Genomic DNA, 22260 nt, shown 5'->3' on the forward strand with positions numbered 1-22260 from the left:
CCTTGGCTCTGCAGCCTTCCCCGGCCAGCACGGGGCTCATCTCAGTGGGACAGTGGGGCAGCCTATCCCCGCACCGCCCAGTCGGAAGGTACACAGCAAGGGCCGGTCAGTGCTGGCTCTCTGTCATGCCCAGAGGGTCCCCTCATGCACTAGGCAGAGCCCCCCCTCCCCCCGCCTTCCCCACCTCTCTAGTCGGTTCTCCTTTGTTCATGCCGAAGAGCCAAGGTCTGGCCACTCCTCCCTCCCCTGGCAACTTTGGTCATCTGTTCACCCAGCTTCAGTCTTCTGAGCTGGCTGGCCGGGCACATGGAACTTAGTTCAGCCTGCTTTTGCCTGGTTCCTGTCTGTCTTTGTCTAGTCCCCCAGTGGCCAAGTATACTCCTGCCCTGCTGGGTTTCCTCCCAGGAGGGCTTTCCCAAGTGTAGCCCCTGCTGTCTGTGCTGTTACCTGCAGCTGGGGGCTGGTTGTGAGGGCAGGCTTTAGAGGCAGAACACTTGGTTTGAAGCTGGCTGTGTCGCTGTGTAGTTGAGTGATCTTGGTTAAGTTGCTTATCCCTTCTGTGCCTCAGTTTCCACATCTGTCAAATGGGGACGCTCTGACTACCTACCTCTTCAGGTGGTGAGAAGCAAAGGAGATAAGGGATACAAAGGGCATGGCACAGAGTGCTGCTCCAGATACACGGCTGTTTGAGCCAGAGGAGTGAGGGAAAAGGCAAGGGAGAGAAGAGGTGCTGGCCTGTGCCCCCCGCTTCTGAGGCCTTCAGATCAATCCAGTGAGTTGAGTGAAAGTGCTCTGTGGAAGTGTTGCAGGAGCATTAAATATCATCACCCTTATCCTTCCTCAGCCCACTCCATCATGCTTGATTTATTCCATTAATCAGTATTTTTGGGTGCTCCTTTCTATCTGGGGTGATATCTCTTGGGATGTGTAAAGCAAGGAGAGCATCTGAGGACAGAGTGTGAAGAAGAGAGAGGAGACCCGTGAGGGGCTGGCAGTCAGTGAGGGCTCCCTGGAGGGGGTGAGGCTCCAGCTGGACATTGAGGATGGCCGGGATCAGAGAGGTAGGTGAGGGGGTGACGGACAGGCCAGGGGAGGAGGGAGAGAGGTGAACAAGGGGGTGCTGAGGAAGGGGCCGACTTGTGAATGGCTGAGAGACTTGTAAACACTCTAGGACATCCTAACCAGACTTGTGTCATTCACTAGCCTTAGAGAAGAGCAGTGGAGATCCAGAGATCCACGACCAGTCCCAGAGATCCAGCAGGACCGCGAAGGAGGGGAGCCAGGCCAGTGGGGAACCACCCTGAGGCTATATGTGTGAGGCCAGTGAGCAAGCCTGGGTTGGGTGGAGGGAGGACAAGAGAGAGACAAGGGCCCCCAAGGTGGTTGCCTGGGGGAGAGGATTGCTCAGAGGAGCTGGGGAGGAAATGTGCCGTGGCATTCTTTAGCTGACCAGTCTGCTCCTGGGGGATAAATCAGAGCTCAGAGAACCATCTCCATGAAAGGATATCTTGATTTCCCATGATCCCTACAATCTCTGTGTGAGGCGGACAGTCCTATTCCCATATCACTGAGTGGTCAGGCAGCTTGCCCTGTGTGTCCCTAGCCGGTGGGGCAGCAGAGCTTCCCGAGGGCAGTGGGGTTGGAGCAGAGAGCCCTGGGACAGACCCTGAGACTCCATCCCTCCCCCAGAGACGCTCCTCACGAGAAGCTGGGCAGGAGCATGCCTTCCAGCACCTGCCCTCTTTGCTGGGTCTCCCACTCCCTGAGACTCAGGTGTCCTAGCAGGGGACGGGTGACCTCATACTCCTGCCTCATGCTGATAAAGAAAACCTTCCTCATCCACGTTTCTCTTCTCAAGAGCTCATTTTACTTTAGAGACTGGTAAAATCTTCTCTTTTCTTGTGTTCAAATATGTGTCTGGAATTATATTGTGGAGAACAACCCCCCTCCAGTCCCTGAGCTGTTGCCATGCCATCTGTGAAGCTAATGTCTGAAAGTATGAGGGTGGCCCAACAAAGCTGCCTCCCTGTGTCCACCACGTTCGGGGGTGAGAGGGCGTGTCAAGAGGCCACAGGGGCTGAGGGGCACCAAGGTCTACCCAGGACGCTTGTCTTTGATGCATTTATGAATAGGCAAATATGCAAATGAAACACCAGGTCTTCAAGCCTCAGAATCTTAAACCCACTTTGGGGAGGTGGACTGGGGATTTATTTCTGTACAGAAAATGGTTCTGCAGAGTGGGTTAGCTACCTTTCATTGACACATGACAATTGTTTCTACAGACTGTGATAAACCCTGAGTGGGACGTGTTTCTCTTTCATTCTTTCTTTCTTCCTTTCTTTCCCTCCCTCCCTCCCTCCCTCCCTTCCTTCCGCCCTCCCTCCCTCTTCTCTCTCTCTCTCTTTCTTTCCTCTCACTGTTTTTTGCTTTCTTAACTATTTTATTATGGAAACATTTAAACCTCCATAAACGAGAGAGATAATTAATGGTACATTGACCTCCCATGGATTCAACCTCACCAGCTTCAACAATTACTGACCCATGGCCAATCTGGTTTCATCTATATCCCCACCCACGCCTCATTTTCCAAAATTATTTTGAGTCAAATACCAGATATCACATCCTTTCATCTGGAAATATTTCAAGAAGTATCTCTAAAAGATAAAGACTCACTTAACAAAAATAACACAACACTGTTATCACAACTAAAAACCAATAATATTAATTCCTTAATATCATCAAATATCCAGAAAGAGCTTACTTATAATTTTTTGTTTCAGTTTGTTAGTTGAATCAGGAGCCAAACAAGTTTCGTACATTACCATTGGTTGATATATCTCTTTTATTATCTTTCGTTACAAATATAAATATAAATATATAGTCATACCTTCCCTTTCTTAGATAAATGGTAGCATACTATATACTTTAAAAAAAATGTAACCAAACATCCTAGAGATCACTCACAGCAATACAGCTAGAGCTTCCTTCTCCCCTTTTACGGCGGCAAAGGGTTCCATTGTGTGGATGTGTTTACTGACCCCATCCCCTACTGATGGACACAGGGGTTATTTCCAGTCTTTTGCTATAATAAATAGTGCAGCAATAAGCAGGTTAAGCCTTTTTATATTTCTGCGAGTGTATCTTTGGGATAGATTCCTAGGGGTGGGATTGCTGTGTCAAAGGTCAAAGACTTTGATGTACTTTTGTTATATAAGGCCAAATTTCCCTCCTTAGGATAGTACCATTTCGCCTTCCCAGCAGCAATGCATGACAGTTTATGTTTCCTCACTAATAAATTATGTTATCAAACTCTTGGATTTTTGCTCAGTGAAAAAGAGTATATCAGGGTAATTTGCATATGCAGTGGGGAGGGTTTTGATACCAAGAAGTGAGCAGTCATTTTCCTATTTAGCCAGGATTGTAAAAGCCCCAGTTGATCTCCTCTGTACGTGTGAACGACATCAGAATGGGGTGGAACTGCTGAGCTCAGAGGTGACTTCTGGGTTTGTTTTATTAAATTGTGTTTACCAACTCCATCTGCAGTCCCTATTCCTGTGTGTTACCTCATGTGACTATAACATGCTACCGGAAATGGTGTACCAGGCTCAGGGCTCCAAGGAAAGCAGAGCATCCCAGGGTCTGGGAAGATGAGAGGTACCCCATGGGCCACCATATATGTCCACCATCTTGCGAGGCTTCCCGCTGAGGCATGCCAGGGCCCAGTTTTAGGGAGGGGGGTCACTTTTCACATGCCTTCCTTCTATCCCAGTGGCAGGGTGGTGTGGTAGCTCTCTTGGGTTGCTGCCAGATGATTAGAGCACCTTGGAAAGGGTGATACAGAAGATGGGGACTAGCAAAGGTCTTGCCCACAGTGAGGACATTGTCCAGAAGGCAGATCCAGGACACTCAATGAAGAGACGTTTTTGGTAGTGGTAGTTTTGTGAAGAACAGAGCACCCTTTACTTTATCTACTCCAATCCACCTCCCCAGCCTAACATCCTGCAAAGATACCTGGGTCCCAACTTTCCAATCCTGTGGCCTCACAGACATATATTTGCAATTGCCTCCTGGAAAATGAAGCCTGGGTCCTGTGGAATCCTGTGATTTCTGTGGGGCAGGCATAGATGTCAGGTAGGTAGGGGGATTACCCATAAGCTCTGTCGACTGAAAAAAATGCACAAGTTGAGAATTACGTTTTATTCGGCGGACAAAACTGAGGACTTAAGCCTGGGACAGAGCCTCTCAGATCGCTCTAAGGGACTGCTCCAAAGAGGACAGGGAGGAGCCGGGATATACAGGGGTTTTTGTAACAAAGACCAGGGAGTTGGAACATCAAAAGATTACTGTTAATGAAAGAAAACCAGAAATCTCAAGTTCATGAATTTAGTGCTTTTCTACGTATGGGAAGATGCAAGGGTCTGGGCTTGCTAAAATCATTCCATTGATAGGCACCTCAGCTATCTGGGGCCAGTATCCTGTGTTTCTCATCCTGAGTCTCCTCAGGCTGTACTGTCAGGGGCAGCTGCAGCAACTGACTGCTAGATGGCCAGCATTCTGTTTCCATCCTGAGTGCCCTCGGGGCTCACCGCAGGGGCGGCTGTAATGTGATGGTTTGATGGCTGCAGCATCCTTTGCTTACTGATATGGCAGGCAACATTTGTTCATCGATGGTTGGTGTAAGCCCCCACCAAGTGAGTTCCAAAGCTGTGCCAGGGAGGCAACTGTGCTGGATGTCTCCTGACCTGACAGCCCCAGACTGGGATGGAGATTTTATGGAATAGAGGCTCACCAACCCAGATGACAGGACCAGGAGGATTTGGGTGGAGTTACAGATGTCTGACAGGAAGGTTCCCCAGGGCACTGGTTCAGCTGAGAGATCTTGTATAGTGGCATAGCTGGTAGGAAATCAGAAGAAGTCAGTCTTTGAGTTCCAGTCTAATTTCGGTCTTTAAGTGGCCGTTTCATCCAATGAAATGGATGAAATGATGATACAGTGGATGGAAAGATGGGAGATGTCACGATTCCATGCCTTGCCATGTCATGACAATGATGTGGGAAGGGTTTTGGTCAAAAGCAAAGCAAAGGAATTTTTAAGTGAGATGTCATTAGCAATTGGGTTATACCAGGGTCACTAAAATGTGGGAAAAGGGTCCACATAATTTATCTGCCTACTGGTGGCCAGTCAGCCTACCTCCCCAGGACGTGCCCACAAAAGGACTAAAGTGGGAGGTGGCATAGCTTATCTGAGAAGCTAGGCAACTAAGAGCAGCCCTTGCCAACTATTAGATAGAAAATAGGTGTAGGCAGATTCTTGACCCATGTGGTGTTTGCTGTGGTTTCAGTAGGTCCATTGGGCCAGTGGCTGGGTAGAGGTGGCCAATTTTTTTTTTTTTAAATCACTTCTCTTGAGCAGCCTTTCTCAAGTACTTGGTGTGCTTGGCCTTGAGGATTTGAGATTTAACAAAAGATTTATAAATTTTGTGTTTTCACTTTGATGATACTCTTTTTTTTAATTGAAGTATAGTTGATTTCCAATGTTGTGTTAATTTCTGCTGTACAGCAAAGTGATTCAGTTATACACACACACACACATATATATATGTGTATGTATGTATATATATATATATATATATATATATATATATATATATATATACACATATAATGATACTCTTAAAATATATTTTTGGCCAGTAATGAATTTGAAAAAAAAATACATTATACATATTCACAACTTTACCCACCTCCCTGCCTTTTATGGAGGATTGTGGTTTTGTGTACTTTACCCCAGGCCTTCTTATAGGACTAGTCAGAGGTGCTGGGTGGAAGGGAGGATTAGAGGTGGCCCCCAAAAGTTGACTTAGTCGACAGAGAAAGAGCAGGCAGCTACTCTTAGAAGAAAAGGGGAGACCGGAAAAAGGTGAGGGATGAGGCCGAGGAGACGGGAGTCCTTGCAGAGTCAAGCACTTTTCAAAAGTAATTGTTATGACTGTGTATGGGCTTTGTGCTGATTATACAACCTCGGGTGAGATATGACTGCCTTGGGTCTTCATTTTCAGAAGACAATGAGCCTTAGAGAGGCTTGCAACTTGCTCGAGGTCGCACAGGTAGAGTGTCAGGGCTGGGGACTGGATTTGTGTCTGGCTTTGTGTGACCCCAAAGCCCAAGGTCTCCTGACCTTGCGGATTATCTCCTGAATGAGGCAAAGATGTATGGGGATCTTGGCGTGCTGGCTCTGATGAATAAGCCCACAGAAGAAAACCCCAGAGAGAACATAAGTGTCCCAAGTCGTCATCAATATGGAAGCAGAACTTGAATCCCCACGTGAAATGTAAGCACAGGGCATATATTCTAAGCGGAAAAATCTATAAAGAGTTAAAGATTAATGGCCCTTAGTGAGGCTCCGGCCAGATTTAAAAAGAACAAATCTTGCCAGACCAATGTTTTTCGTTCTGGGGGCAGAATTATACAATGAAGAGATGAAAGGGAAGCAGCTGGTCAAACACACATTGATTTCTGGGCAGCACGTGACCTGTCCTCTGAGGACTTCCCTGAGATGGAACACAGAGCCGGCTGTGCTGACCGGGACGAGGGGAGGCCTCGGAGGGGAGGCTCGCTGGGGTAGGATGGGCCAAGGTCACCTGTTTGGTCCAGGGCTAGTCTCAAGGCCTCAGTCTCTGTCCTGTCTCCTTAGAAGCAGTGGAGGTAAACACACTGTTTAGGTGGTTCATGGAGGGTTTGTGTTTCCAACAAGGGAAGAAATAGGCCAGGAGCTCATTGATACAAGGACAGAGAACGCAGTTCAAATAGCATTATCGTAATCTTTGTAAAGACTCTTCTCATCTGTGACCTCCCTTCCTGCTCCATCCTGCCCTCTGCCTCTGGATTACAGTCCAGTGGAATGAAGAGCTGGGCATTAGAGTCAGACTGGTTTTGAACCCCAGGCCTACCATTTCCTAGCTGTGTGATCTTGGGTAAGTTGCTTAACGTCTCTGAGCCATCATCTCATAGGGTAGTTTTGAGGCGCCTGGCCCACACATCCTCAATAAATTCTAGTTTCCTTCTCGTCCTTGTCATCTGAGGCCCTTCACTGTCTGATGTCAGCGTCTTTTCCCAGCCCTATACTCTTCTTTCTCTTGAGTCACCCTGTTGAGCTGGTGGCTTTGTCTTCTGTGTCCTCACAGCCCAGCCTCACTCCTGCAGGTCCCTGGCCCCCAAAGCCTTCTTCTCCTCCTCATCCATCAACGTCCTCAGGTTCCAGTTTCACTGTGATCTCTTCCCCGAGTTCTGAGTGCCTGAGCTCTCCCAGCATGTTCCTGTAGCTCACTGCCTCAAGCGGACAGAGCCTTGATTTCCGGGGAATCGTGTGTGCACACGCCTGCTTCCGCTTCCTCAACGAGACTGTCAACGCTCTGTGGCCAGGGACTGTGTCTCCCAGCACCAGGTCGGGAGCTGGGCACACAGTGGACGCACGCCGAGAGAACGGGGGGGATGTGTCAAAGCTGCAAGTGATGGATGCTTTCAGCAAACACTTACCAGGCGCCTTCTAGGCGCCTGGAACTGGGCTGGATGCTGAGGACACTGCCATGAGCGAGACACGACCCCAAGGAAGTTAAGTCTAGTGGAAGAGAGAAATGTACCAAGTGGAGGCTTGTGCAAGGTGCTTCAAGGACAAGATGGCGGTTGAGCACAGGGATGAAGTCTTGGAGGACGAGTAGGCGTTTGCCTGACTGAGGGGGGAGAGGGTATTCCCGAGAGGGAACAGCACGTGCAACATCAGAGAGGTGTAGGAAAGCCTGGTGTCTTCAGGGAAAGTGGGGGGTCCCGTGTGGCTGCAGAATCGCTAAGGGGGAGTCCTGGGGGGACGGGAGGGATGGCACGGTCTGACACAGTGGAAGAAAATGCTGGAGGGACAAGTGGAGCCAGGCCATGGGGACCCTTAGATGCTGCAGCAAGGTACTTGGCCTCTGTCCTGAGGGAAAAGGGCGGCCACTGAAAAATTTAAGTACAGGAGTGTCACCATGAGGGAAGGGAGAGACACGCAGTCATGGTAACAGGCCTTGGGCATGAGCCTCTGTGCAAGCCGGCCAGCCCAGAAGGGACAGAACATCTGGTGGAGTGCAGTAGGCAGGGAGGTAGCTCATTTGCCCACCAGGAGATTGCAAGGGCTGCACGATGGCAAGCACAATTGTCTTGTTCCTTTGTGACCATGCCCCTGGGCTCTAGGGATGAGAGTAGGATGTGAAAGCCTTCTACCCACCATCCACAAACCCACCATCCATCCAAACAACCTCCATCTATCCACCCTCTAGCACACAGAATGCATCCAACACCTACCCATTCACCCAGCTACCCACTCATTCATGCACAGGAGTGCCCCAGTCCATTCCAGTCTTTCCAGATTAGGCAGTTTCAGTGGAGTTCTCCTCACTGACCCGCTGAACTTCCTCTGACTCAGAGTGACGGGAAACCCTTTGTCAGCCTCAGTCACCTGATGCAAAGCGATCCCAACATGAGTTTGGAGGAGGGGAGGTCCCCGGGGACCAGAGTGGGGAGGGAGGGCTTTCTGGAAGGTGGAGCCTGACAGGGTCCCAAGGAATGAGTGGTGTTGAGAGAGGCTTAGAGAAGCAGGAAGGGTGTCCCAGCTTAGAGAAATGGCTCACACAAACAGTGGGAAGCGGGAAACCATGGTTGGTTACAGACATGATCTCAAGCTGTCCAGAGGAGAGGGTTCCTGGTTGACCATTCAGAGAACAGGCAGGAGCAAAAGAGAGTGACCAGACTTGGAGGCTCAAATGCTGACTGAGAAGTTGGGCTTTTCCCATGAGGGGAGGGAGGATGTTGAATGTTTTTGACACCAGAGTGACAGCAGCACAATGTAAAGATAGTTTAGGAGGAATTGCCTTGGGAGGGGGTGAAGGGCAGATGCACTCCATCTTCTAAAAGCTCTGCAGAGGATCAGCCAAGCTGCTTGCTGAACAGGACACACCCCTCTGAATTTCTTCTTCCTTCTCCCGACACTTAGATAGCGTCTTCCAGAGAGAGTCCGCTTGCCTCAGGCTCCTGGGGTTTTGTTAAAACTTGGATCTCTGGGTCCACTCCAGCTCATTGAATCACAGTCTGGGTAAGCCCAGAAGAGGGTCCTTTTACCAGGCTCTCCAGATGATGCTTATGCCCCCGGCATTTTGAAGACCTGACTCCTGGCATCTTTACTGCTCGGTTGTCCTGGCCCCTTCCCTGCACCCTGACTCAGCACTAGAGGATGCCGGGTGTACACTGGATGTGGGGTCCTCCTATGAGGCTGGGAGCAACCAGAGGGTGGGGGCCTGGGCTTTCCTGCCTCTACTAGCAGGAGCTTGGTAGGTGTCTGTTAGTCGGTACCATGACGGGAGGACACCGTGAGCCTGACGGCATTTGTGAGAGCTAAGAGAATTGTCTGAAACCATCTCCATGGCTGGTCCAGCATTAACGCAGATGTGAACGTATGGGCTTGGCCTGGCTGTTCCAGGAAGTCAATACTGCTCGTCGTGGCCACCATCACCCCGTCCACAGCGGCCCTGCTGATGGCAGGCTTTCCAGCTGGACTGTAGTCTGGTCTCAGTCACTCACTCACCGCATGTTTGAGTTAGCTTTCCTCCCTCTCTTCCTTCTTCCTTCCTTCCTATTCTTCCTCTCCCCCACTCCCCCCGTAGTTACAAGCAACAGAAACAAATTCTGGAGAATTTAAGAAATGAGGAAATTTACTAGAAGGATTACCAAAGGCACAACGAATTTGGGGAGGGAAAGAGGAAAAACAAATGGGACCCTGTATTGGGAGCTGTTAGGACATGGCCACCAGGACGGACCGACTCCAGCCATTTTTCGTGGTCGATGTGTTCTAGATTTAAATTCCGGGGAGTGAGCATCTGGTGTGCCCTGCCGGACTGAATCCAATGAGTAAGAGAAGTCCTTCAAAGGAACTCAGGGTGCTGTTAGGAAGGAGAGTGGTGCTAGGCCTTCACCAGACCATCTGGATGTTCACCCCATGGGGCACTTTGTCCGGGCACTGTGAGACATTGAGCCCCTTCCTCTTGTAATAGGGAAGAACAAATCTGACACCATATTGGATGTTTCTTTTACTTTAACCTTTGTATTCTATTGCTTTTGCTACAAGTTTGTCACTAAAGAGATGTTGCCTGTAAGCTTAAATTATACGGAATGTTCCATCTCTGGGAACCCTGCCTCCCATGTAATGAGTGTTAAGCTAAAACACCTTTGTTTAGCTCACAGAAAACCTCCTGACCAGGCCCACCTGGCTGCAGGAAGGAAGAAATTAATACATCCCCACACCAGGACTTTACTCCCTCCTCTTTTAGTACAAAATAAGCCTGAATGCTAACTCAGGGAAGACGGTGCTTTGGGACACTAGCCCACCATCTTCTCCGTCTGCTGGCTTTCTGAATAAAGTCGCTATTCCTTGCCCCAAAGACTCATCTCTCAATTTCCTGGCCTGTCCTGTGGCAAGCGGTACGAGCTTGGACTCAGCAACACTCTCTGGGTGCGGTCAGGTCAGGGAGAAAGCCACGGAAACGGGCACCCAGGGTGGCTGGGGCCAGGATGGGGACAGCAGGGGCTCTAGGATCACCAAGGAGAGGCTCTTCCCAGAGGAGAGAGAGGGAGGTCAGGGCAGAAGTTGGGAAAGACAGGTCTCTGGATGACATAACATCTTGAGACGCCCGGGAAATCCACACTCACCTCACAAACATCCATGTACGAACTTGCTGTCCTGCCAAGAAGCCAGTTGAGTTTTGGCCAAGTTAGGACGCCCAGTGAGGTTGCGAGGGTCCGGACAAGGCTCTGGGCTGCTGCGGAGGACTGGGACCCGCCCCTGGCTTGACACTTCATGTTCCATGCTTGATGCTGCATCCTCTGCAGGATCCAGCTGAGGGGACCGGCTCACTAGTCCAGCTGCAGCCCATGTACTCTGCCCTCCCCTGGGAGGCCAGGCTCTCCCAGACCCACGGCTACTCAAGCACAGGCCTGTGGGCCCTGGGGGACTCCCTCTAGTTTCTGCCCAACCCGCCCTGGGCCCCGGTCCGTCTGCCCACGGTGGAGGGAGGAGTGGAGAAGGAGAGATGGACACCTGGCTGTCGTTCTACTCTCCCTTCCCTTTCTCCCTCCAGGAACATGCATCTTCCACCAGCATCCTTTCCTATAGCACCACCTGCAACGGAACAAGAGCGAGAGGCCTGTACACAGATGGCTGGGTTACTGTGCGATTTTGTGGGCGCTTACCCGAGTGTGGGGCGCATCCGTCACTTCTTTCCTGCCCGCCCTCCCCCCTTGCAGAGACGTCACTGCCACATCGACCAGGTGGACAAGTCCATCCAGGGCCAGTGAATCTCTTGGGGAATCTAGAATTGTGACACTGAGACGGGGGTTAAAGTGGAGGGTCACGTGGGCACAGGTGTGCCAGCTGCTGGATGTTTCCGCAGTGGCTGCAGAGCGGAGATAGTCTGGGGATGGGGCAGAGCAGGAGGGAGAGAGAGAGAGAGAGTGAGAGGAGGACGAGGGAGAGAGGGGGAGGGAGCGGGGGAGGGAACGCCAGTTTCTTCTTTCTCTCCAGAACCCCATATACATGTTCTCTCCTTGGGCCCTCCCATTCCTGACATCCTTATGGCGCCTGTGCTCCCACCTCTGTTGTCTGGGTGAGTTTGAGGAGTTCCTGTGTACCAGAAAGAAAAAAGAATCCTCGACTGAGGCACCCAGCAAACACTAGGAACAAGGTTTGCCCGCAAACTGCTATGTCTCTCTAAGGTGAGTGAGTCCCTGAAACTCTTCCACACAGATTGTCTGTTGGAATAAAGAGACAGATATTGCAGTGGCTTGTATGAAAGGTAATGAAGGTGACTTCCTGCAAAGGAATAAGGAAATGAAATTTTCAGCCGCTCTATGAGATTCTGTTTTTTTAAAAAATTCAATTTACTTAAAAAAATATCCATCTGGTAACACTGATTAGAATAAAAAGTACACATACCATTTGACCCAGCAGTACCGCTCCTGGAATCTATCCCACAAACGCACTAGCTTATAAGGGCTTATGTATAAGGGAGTCTATTGCAGCAAAAAACTGGAAAAAAACTTTAGGTAAGAACTTTGTAAACTGCCTCTTTGAGATCTGTGCTCCTCAAGCGTGTGTGTATAAAAAGGATTCCAAGTGCAAACATGCTTCAAAAACACTGATTTATATCAAGTCAAACAGGTGTGTTTATCACGGGCTTCTCAGAGCTCATAAGATTCTTATTTGAATATTATTTTATGAAATATTTATTGAGCCCCTACTATGATCCAGGAGTTGTGCTGGGGAAAAAGAACAATGAGCGAGACAAATTCTTGCTTTCAGGGAACTTGGTGTCACCATCGAATCAGTCATTTCACGAGTGATGAAATTCTCTCACAAAAGAGAGCAGGGAGCTGGGAGTATTGTGGGCAAGTCTAACTTAATCAGGACTCAGAGAAGGCTTCCTGGAAGAAGGACTTGAGGCTGAGAACTGAAGAAGAAATGGGAATTAGCCCAAAGAAGGGGAGGAGACAGCCTGTGGGCAGAGGGAAGCGTATATGCAGAAGCGCTGATGGGCCCGGGAAGGGAGAGTGTGAGACACTGACTGAAAAATGCCCAGGGCTGGAGCAGAGTGAAAGGGCTGCGGGCCTGGGGTGGGTAGGGCAAGGACGGGGGGCGGGGGCGGGGGTGGGGGTGGAGGAACAGGCCAACCCCAGGAGAATCCGGGTCTTCGCTCCAAAAGCATGTAAAGGAATCTCAGGAGGATTTTTTATTTTAAGACACCTTTATTGAGGTGTAATTTAAATACCACAAAATCTATCTGTTTTATGTGTGTAGCTTGATGAGCTTTAGTACATTTATATAAATGAGCAACCATCACCACAATCTAGTTTTAGAACATTCCTAACACCCCCAAAATTTCCCGTGTGCCCACTTGCGGCCAATCCCCACTCCTACCCTCAGGCAACCACTGGTCTGCTTTCTGCCTCTATAGTTTTGCCTTTTCTAGAAAGTTCATACTGATGGAATCATATAATACGTCGTCCTATATGCCTGACTCCTTCCACTCGGCATGTCTTTGAGTTTACCCACTTGGTTGCAGGTATCCGTCGCTAGCTCTTCCTTTTAATTGCTGAATCATATTCCATTGTATGGACAAAACACACTTCTTTATCCATTTACCAGTTGATGGACCTTTGAATTTCCCCAGTTTTTAGCTAGTGTGAATAATGCTGCTACAAACATTCACATGCAAGTCTGCATAGATAAATGATTTCCTTTCTCTTGGGCGGATACCTAGGAGTGGGGTTGCTGGATTGATTCTAACCATTCTAGTGGGTGGGGAATGGTAGCTTACTGTGGTTTTGTAAAGACTAACAGGGCTGAACATCTCTTCTGTGCTTATTTGTCATTCCTGTGTCACCTTTGGCGAAGTGTCTTGTTTCCAGGATTCCATGTCTGGTGACTTGCTTGAAGGATTCGTAGGACTCAGAGGCAGTTACCTGTCTTGGCAATGAGTCATCGCAGTGAGGGGACACACGGCAGGGCTGGCCAGGGGAGGAGACACATGGGGTGGAGTCTGGAGGAGCCCAGGTGAAGGCTTCCCAAGTTCTCCCTCCGAGAGAGAACACGCACAGAACACGCCTCTTCCTCCAGCAGTGAAATGCCGCAACACTGTGCATTGTTTCTATCCAGGGGAGCCTGCCTGAGACTCAGAATCCAGGGTTTTTATCGTGGGCTGGTGATGTAGCATTCTGCCTGCACGACCTGCCGTGATTACCGACATCCCAAACTCCTAGAAGGAAGGCAGATGTTCACTACAAATCACATTGCTTGTGCAAACAGTCTAGGCAAGCTGGTATACCCAGGTTCAGTGCCCCAGGCAGACAAAACAGCCTTATCAGTTAGACACGTAGGCAATATTCCAAAAGCCAGTTTCTCAGATGCCAGCCAAGGACCAGCCTTCTGCGGAGCAGCATCAGGCCTGCTGGGTTAACCCTCTCCTGCACGTGTCCAGTCAAATCTTTGGATTGTTTTTAATTGGGTTTTTAGGCTTATTTTTAAGAGAGTCCTTACCATATTTCTGGACACGAGTCATTTATTAGATACACATTTTGGAAATGTGTTCTTCAGTCTGTGGCTTCCATTGGAGTCCCCTGGTGTCCCTTGGAAGGAGTGTGGGCAAGGGAGGGATATGCCCAGATTTGCACACACACATAACTACTCTGGCTCCGATGTGGAGAACAGATCTCAGGGGCCGGGAGTGGATTAGGGAGGCCATCACAGTGGTCCAGGTAAGAGATGATGGGGGTCTAGATTGGGAGGGGACAGGGCAGATGGAGAAAAGAGGCTGCATATGAGGGATGTACAGAAAGTAAGGCATGCAAACACTCATTGTGAATTTCCAACAGGAGGAAGAAAGTTAGGTAGGGCTCCCCAAACTTGACCGCAAAACACAATACTATTGTTTCTAATAGCGATACTTCCATACCTTTGTGGGATTTTAGTGTTCTGATAATTTGGGAAAGGTGGGACCAACCAGATGAACTTTAGGGTCCCTTATAGTGCCATGAGCAAGTCTTTTGGGGATTATTTTAACAATTCTAAAATATTCTGAGGTGTGTGCCTAGGTGCATTACGATGGATTGTTTAAGAGTTACACACACACGTGTATCTAACATGCTGAGCTTTGGCCCAAGAAAATAACTTCATGACTGAAATGGAACACAGTCTATGCATGGAAACCCTTGTAACAAGTGAAGGCAGAAACACTGTTAGCATAGGAAGTGTGAGGACGGGGAGAAGAAATTCATATTCATGTATTAACTCAATTACCATATGTGCCTTGCAAATCCAGAGCACTGTCTGTTTAAAATGGGATTTCACATCATTCTGTCCCAAGTGATACAGACAGTACTGTAAATGAAAAATCCTTTCCTCAGGCCGGGATCCAGAGCTCCGCTCATCTGTGCAGCGTGTGCTATCACAGGAGAACCTTTATTTAAGGTTGGAAATTCTATTTACCCAGGAGCCCAAGCCACTGTTTTATCTGTTCTTGCAAAATAAACAAAACACCCTGGCAAACTAGATGCAAAGAAGGCCCAAGGGAATGGAGAAGAATGTGAAATCAGGTACGCAGGTCGGTGTCAATGCAATAAATCAGGAGCACAGCAGTGGTACATATTTTCTCTTCTGATACTAAAAAAAGGGAGGCTACATGAATCAATGGGACGAGAGTATAAAAATTTATATATACGTATAAATATAAATAAATAAATATATATATATATATATATATATATATATATATATATATACACACACACACACACACATATGGTAGGTTTTTTTGGTGCTGTTTTATTTTAGGGGACAATGTATGCAAAGGCTAAGAAATGAATGTTTTGCCTGGTGGGAGCCACAAGATACAGCCATGAATCAGACAGATGAAGGCATCTCCTCCAGCTTAGCTGGGCCTAGTGCCCTGAGCCCATGGAAAGGCTGGACAGGGAGATAGATGGTGGCGTGCCAAGATGCCTGCTATCGGGTGCACACGGTAATGATCAACCCCTTCTTAGGGAGGTGATGATGAATCTAGCTAGTCATGCTATTTTGCCCTCTCCTGCCACAAGGCCTTTGTACCCGCTGTTCATTCTGCCTGAAAGCCAGTTGCCTCCATCCATCCCCAAGTCTTGTGGATTCATCTTTCAGGTCTCAAATCTATCCTTTCTTCCCTGCTGTCTATACTCTGTCGTCAGGGTGAATCCCTGATGCCTTACGGAGCCTAAGCTTTGTACAATCTTGAAGGCCCCTTTCTAGAAAAAGAATAACAATTATGAATGTGAAATTAGATACCTAAATAATTAAGGTCCCTCCAGAGTGTTGGGAAGGGCCTGGTGAGCGAGGGGCTAGAGCTTAAGCTTCCTTACTTCACAGGGAAACTGCTGTCTCTGGCTGGCATATCACGTGGTGTGTTTGCCCATCAGAGCCCTCAACACGGTTTGCAATCACGTTTAGTGGCGTGAATAGTTGATTCCTAGCCATCTCCACCCTGGACTGTAAGCTTCTTGAGGGGAGAGACCGTGTCCATTTTGCTCACCATTGTTCATTTTCCTACTGTTTAGTCTAGTGCCTGGCATAGGAGAGGTCCTCAGTAAATAGGATTTGAGTAAATGAATCCTGAATTTTGAATCATAATTATAATCATAGTACTTCTAGCTCCCCCTCATCAGGAGTCTACACTTGTCAGGCCCTGACCATCAGGACTGAGGGTACGGGGTAGGTTGGAAGCCTCAGCCTGTGAAACATGGAAGAGAAAACCACTCTGGGCACTGGGAGTAGAGGGAGACTGAAGTTGGGGTGCCTCTGAGTCAAGGATGTAGCATCTAATTCCTACTGTCTACAGCACTGTGTCCCCCAGAATAAACATGACTTCATGAGTGGTAGGGATCTCCCCGCCCCCAAACTAGTCCTTTGTAAGATTAAGCTGCGGCTTCCTAATTTTCCCTCTTGGGAAACAGAGACCCCCTTCCTCATATACATATCCTCTCTGCCCAGCCATACTCTTAAACTAGTGGGCCTGGTGATTATTTTGTGCCAAGGGGCCACTTGGCAATGCCTGGGGGCATTTTTTTGTGGTTACAATGGGCAGGTGTTATTACCAGCTAATGAACAGAGGCCAGGGATATTGCTAGGCACCCTACAAGGCACACGACAGCCCCTCCCAGCAAAGAATTCTGTGGCCCAGAATGTCACTAGTGCCCAGGGTGAGAAGCCCTGCCTCAAACCCGCAGGCTCGCTCTCCATCACTTTTCCTGGACACTATAGCTGTTTGCTGTTTTCCTTTTTTTTTCATCCTTTGCCTTCTGTACTCCACACAGAACAGTGGGGGCAACGTTGGAAAGCTATTCACCAGAGTAAATGTGATGCAATTTCAGCCATACATTCAGTTTATTCAAAACAAAATGAATATTTATTATAACAGGGGCTATTCTAGGCCGATGCCTTGAATGGCTTGTGAATCTTATTCAAATACAAATACTCAGTCAGTAGGTCTGGCGTGAAGCCCGAGAGTCTGCATTTCTAACCAGCTCTCAGCCTGAGAATCTGTATTTCATCCCAGGATGAAAACACTGGCCTGGGAGCACACTTGGAGTAGCAAATTTCTTGGCACATAGGATACAGCAGCAAAGAAAACAATGACTCCTGCCCTTGGCGAGCTTCCAGTTGGGCTAGAAAGTGTACTGGACCCGAAGAAGGGTGGAGAGGCTGAAGTCAGAGGCACTCAGAGTCTTAGAAAATCAGCTGGAAGAGAATTTAGAGGATGTCTAATCAAACCTCCCCATTTTAGAGACTGGGAAACCGAGGCTCACAGTGGGGAAGGGAGCTAGTTAACATCACCCAGCTTGCTGTGCCAGCTTTGGGGCAGGGCTGTTTGATTCCTATTCCCCTGAATTATCAGGGTCCTTAGGAAGTTCTTGAGGGCAGAGCTCATCAGGGTGGGGGGATGGCCAGCAGCTTTAGAGGTTGCAGGCGTGGAAGTCTGGAGACTCCCACTGGATGGCCCCACTACTCTCCATGCAGGAAACCCTGATTTCCTACTTCACTCATGTCCATCCTGACACACCTGCAGACACTAGGATATATTTGGGGAGATACTAGATTCTTCCCACTGACCCTTTGCATTTCTGCACGATTAGATTTGTAGCAAAGATGAACCAGGGTAAAATCCTGGAGAAGTAAATTCTAAATGAGTTCAGTTATTTGGTCAGCAAATGGAAAGAGTAAACTCAAACAGAGTTTGGCTAGTCAAAACCTCTTCCTAATCAGGAGTGGAAGGAAAAATCCTGAACACACACACCAGCTCCTGTGGGCAACTTTCGGGGCTCACCAGAACACAGCCATCAACCCAGGGCTTAGAGAACCATTTGCTTCGTGTTGGAAAGCAATTGCTTCCTCCACAGCTGGTACCCGGAAATGGAAACTTTTAAATTCATGCCAGTTCGATTGGAACAGTAGCAAATTTCATGGAGAAAAGCAACAGCTGGTACATCAGGCATTAATAATATAAGAAAGAAAGAAAAAAGAGAAACTTTTCATTAGTGCTTTTTGATGTCAATTTATTATTTATCCCTTCGCCAATATTCAAACAGGCAGGCAGTCATAAAACATTCAAAAAGATCTTCTAAAACAGTCAAGGCATCTGTTTTACCTCCGTTCTTTTTTAGAAACCTGGAAATCAGGAGCCCTGGCATTTATAGAATAGCTGTGTTTAAAAAATATATATATATGTATTGTATCAAAAATATTGTTTGAGGATCACTACCTAGAAAGATTTTAGTTTAAATTTTATCAATGGCCAGTAGGCAGGCAGACTACAGTTTGTAAAGGAAGATTCAATGTCAATCAGCAAAGTGTTGCTTCCAAATTTTGGACTCCTCCATGAGCATTACTTTGTGGAAACAAGGCATTGACAAAGCCCACTGTTTGGTAATTAGCATCCTGTCAAGTCTCTCCAATCAAGACCTGCAAGCTGCACCTGGTCCTAGTTAAAAAACGCTTTGTGTACAATTCTGATCTGACCCTCAGGGGCCCCCTGCCATTTGCAGAACTGCCTTCAGTGTGCAGCCATAACTATCATCTACAAAATAAGAAGGCCTCTTCATCCAGAGGTTCTGAGACCTTTTGTCTAAACCTAATGACCTGCAACACCACTTTAACTTCTGTGATAAATGTCCTTCCTTGTGATGTAAACATTTGCTCCTCCCTGAAGAATGTATCTCTTCCGGGGACAGAAGATGCCTCACAAACAAAATCATTGTTGAAACAAACCAAATGAAAAATGGAAAAACTTCAGAAAACAAGGACTGTAAGCGCCCTGTCCTCGGGACGAGATCAGTGGAGGAGGCGGAGCTGGCCCTCCCCAGCTCGGCTAACCTTCATTCCTCTCCGGGGCTGGCGTAGAGGTCGTGCTCCTTGATGTAGGCGATGACGGCATCGGGGAGCAGGTACTTCACGCTCTGCCCTTGGCCCAGGGCCCACCTGATGTATGTGGCACTGATCTCGTTCTGCACTGGCTCCCTGGCCAGGTGGATGTTGTCCTGGTACCTTTGCAGGATGGGCGAGCCCAAGATGTACCCCTTTGGGTCGTGCCCTGCCCGGTCCACGCACACCAAGCCGAACTTCTCCACTATTTCCTGGATGTGCGTGTCTTTCCAGAGGTTGGGGGTCTGGAAGGTCTTCAGGACATCTGCCCCGCAGAGGAGCTTCAGCTCAGGCACAGCTGGAAAAACAAGGGTGGATCCCAAGAAAGTTACAGAAGGGTCATGGCCAGGAAAGATAACATCATATTCTGTTTGAAATTTTCAAAAAATGCTTTTCTTGGAATGTATGGGGAACTCGATGTCTCCGTGTTCATGACTTAAAAAGAAAAAGCATGTAAATGAATCTGAAGCTACTTCAGGGACATACAGTTGTAAGTAATACTTTAATCAATAAATCTTTTAACATTGGCAAAGTGCCAAGTAATACAAAAAAATTTTTTTTTTCAGTGTTATACCACAAGGTTGTCTGTGGTTGCTGGACCCCATAGCAGAGTCCAAAGGCGGCTGTGTTGTACCTAGAACCCCGTCTTCTGACAGAAGGTGAGGTTCTTAAAGCCCTAGGACTAACAAGTCACTGCCTTTCTCAAAATCTATTTCAGCCCTAACACCTGGTATTTTTATAAGTACAATCTCATCCTAAAGGTTAATTATAAAGGATCTGTGGGTAACTAAAAGGTCTCTAAGACCCCAGCTGGTGACCTTTTCATCTGTTTTCAATAAAACAAAGCTCTAGAACAACTGATCAATGTGGCTAATCCTTTGGCATTTGTGCTGCTAGAGAATGATGATTATGATGATTAAAGAATACTTAACATGTATTGGTTGTTTACTGTGGGCACTGTTGTTAAGCGCTTTATGTGTTTAATCTCATTTGAGCCTCAGAACAACCTCAGAAGGTAGGTGTTATTGTTGTGCCCACTTTGCGGAGGGGGAGACTGAGGCCCAGAGAGGTGCATGACTCATTTAAGCAGAGGAGTCAGGATTTAAAGGCACACAGCCAGCCTCCAGCTGGGGCATTTGAAACCGCTGGGCTCTGCCTCCGCCTGCTGGCAGGAATTGTACATGCATCACCCTGCCTGGATATTCCTGGCACCATTCCTGTTCAGGCCCCCTTTGAATGGGCTAATCGGAAAAGGAAAAACCAAGTCCATGCTAGAAGCAACGAGCAGGACCTCTAGTCCTTCTGGAAGCCCGTTCTAGCTTCAGTGAACGGCAAAGGCTGGGCTTCTAGGGCACGGGCATCTCTCAGTCACCCTGAAATCTCAGCTGGGAGGGGCTTCAGGGATATCAGCTGCTGGGGAAAACCTGATGTAAATGGTCGGTTTAGGCTCCTCTATTTTGAAACCTTCGAAGGGATCTGGACGTGGACCAGAGAGATGAGTTTACAAACGAGCACTAGACCAGCGGTGCACTGGAAAGTGAGAAACTAGAGATGTCGTGGACAGGTCAGAGTTCCGGCCTCAGTCGGGCACAGGCTGCTGTGGGCCTGGAGCTGAGATCCTTCTCTGGGCCTCAGTTTCCCCATCCATGAAATGGTGGCACTGGACTTGTTTACTCATTTTAAAGCAGCAGATGTAATTACAGAAACACACTTCAAACACTTTAGCAGCATAATATTGGTATAATAAAATGATACTCAAACATTTATTAAGGCATGTATTCATGAATTCTCCATGGTTAAGAACTAGGACTCCAGTGCCAGACTTCTTAGATTCAAATCCTGGCTCTGCCATTTGACAGCTGTGTGATCTCAAGTTTAAAATGGGGATAGTAACAGTACTTATCTCATAGGATTATCTTAGAATTGAATGAGCTTGTAAATGTAAAGCACTTAGAACAGTGCTTGGAACAGAGTAAGTGTGACATATGTTAACTACTGTCCGTCCGTCCGTCCATCCATCCATCCATCCACCCATCTTTACCTACTTATCCACCAATCCATTCATCAGCACATCCATTCAGCACTTATGGAATATCTCCTAAGTACCTGGCCTTTTAAAATCAATAAAACTGCATTTAAAAATTATTCAATAACTTAGACCTTTTTTTTTTTTTTTAAGTGTAAGCTTTTTTTTTTTTAACTTTGGGTTTATTTATTTATTTATTTTTGGCTGTGTTGGGTCTTCGTTTCTGTGCAAGGGCTTTCTCCAGTTGCGGCAAGTGGGGGCCACTCTTCATCGCGGTGCGCGGGCCTCTCACTATCGCGGCCTCTTTTGTTGCGGAGCACAGGCTCCAGACGCGCAAGCTCAGTAATTGTGGCTCACGGGCCTAGTTGCTCCACGGCATGTGGGATCTTCCCAGACCAGGGCTCGAACCCGTGTCCCCTGCATTGGCAGGCGGATTCTCAACCACTGCGCCATCAGGGAAGCCCAATAACTTAGACCTTTTTCACTCATCTGGCCTGGTCCCATTGCTTACAACATGAATGTGGATCCAAACTACTCTGCACCTGTGAGATTTTACTCTAATTTGTTATTTATTTGACCATTGTAATGTAAGCAAGAGACCACTGTTTGACCTTTCAAGCAATTGGGTTGCTGTTATGTGGTCTTCCTATGGGGGAGGTTAAATGATGTGCACTGAATTCCAGGGTCTTCTGGGGTCTGAGGCACACCACCCTGTTCCCACAGGTCAGGGATTCTTCTCCTGTGGATTTCTGTGGGAACGATTTCCACATATCCACTTCGATATTAGATATCGTTTGAATTCATTAACAACGACAGTATGGAATATGATTCACTCTGAGCCCTTGCCCAGAAGAGACAAGTACCCATGCCTGCCCCGTCCCCCAAGTCAAAGGCATGTCTGTGGGGCTGGTGTGATGGCCATACGCGTCTCAGATCCCAACTCTGGGCAGTCCTGTCATCAGGCCCCCCAGAGGCATTCATATCTCCCTTTCAAATCCATTCACATCACTCTTACAAAATCTGCAGACCGAGTGACTCTGATCGTCTAAGTCCAAAGTCTGTAAGTCTGAGGTTTTGAATAAATACTGCCAATTTGATTTGTCCTAACAGTGATATAGTGACATAAATAGATGTCTGTGGGCGTTTGGGGGCAGTGTGCTTTTTGAATGGCCACAGGCTTTGGAAAGCAGATGAAGTAGAGATTAACACA

At 47.9% G+C, this 22260-nt stretch overlaps 1 protein-coding gene across 3 annotated transcripts in view; it reads right to left on the reverse strand.

Annotated features, from left to right (window-relative positions):
* Window positions 1–18142: 18142 nt before the first annotated feature.
* The window catches only part of NMNAT3 (nicotinamide nucleotide adenylyltransferase 3), a 115586-nt gene continuing 111468 nt past the window's right edge, over window positions 18143–22260 (reverse strand). For all 3 annotated transcript variants that reach the window (XM_057545623.1, XM_057545622.1, XM_007188040.2), the window contains exon 5: window positions 18143–19322. In XM_057545623.1, the coding sequence (XP_057401606.1) occupies window positions 18979–19322 (344 nt within the window). In that variant the 3' untranslated portion in view covers window positions 18143–18978. The remainder of the gene's footprint in view (window positions 19323–22260) is intronic.

The sequence above is a fragment of the Balaenoptera acutorostrata genome, chromosome 4 (assembly GCF_949987535.1).
Source record: "Balaenoptera acutorostrata chromosome 4, mBalAcu1.1, whole genome shotgun sequence".
In the NCBI taxonomy this organism is placed as follows: Eukaryota; Metazoa; Chordata; class Mammalia; order Artiodactyla; family Balaenopteridae; genus Balaenoptera; species Balaenoptera acutorostrata.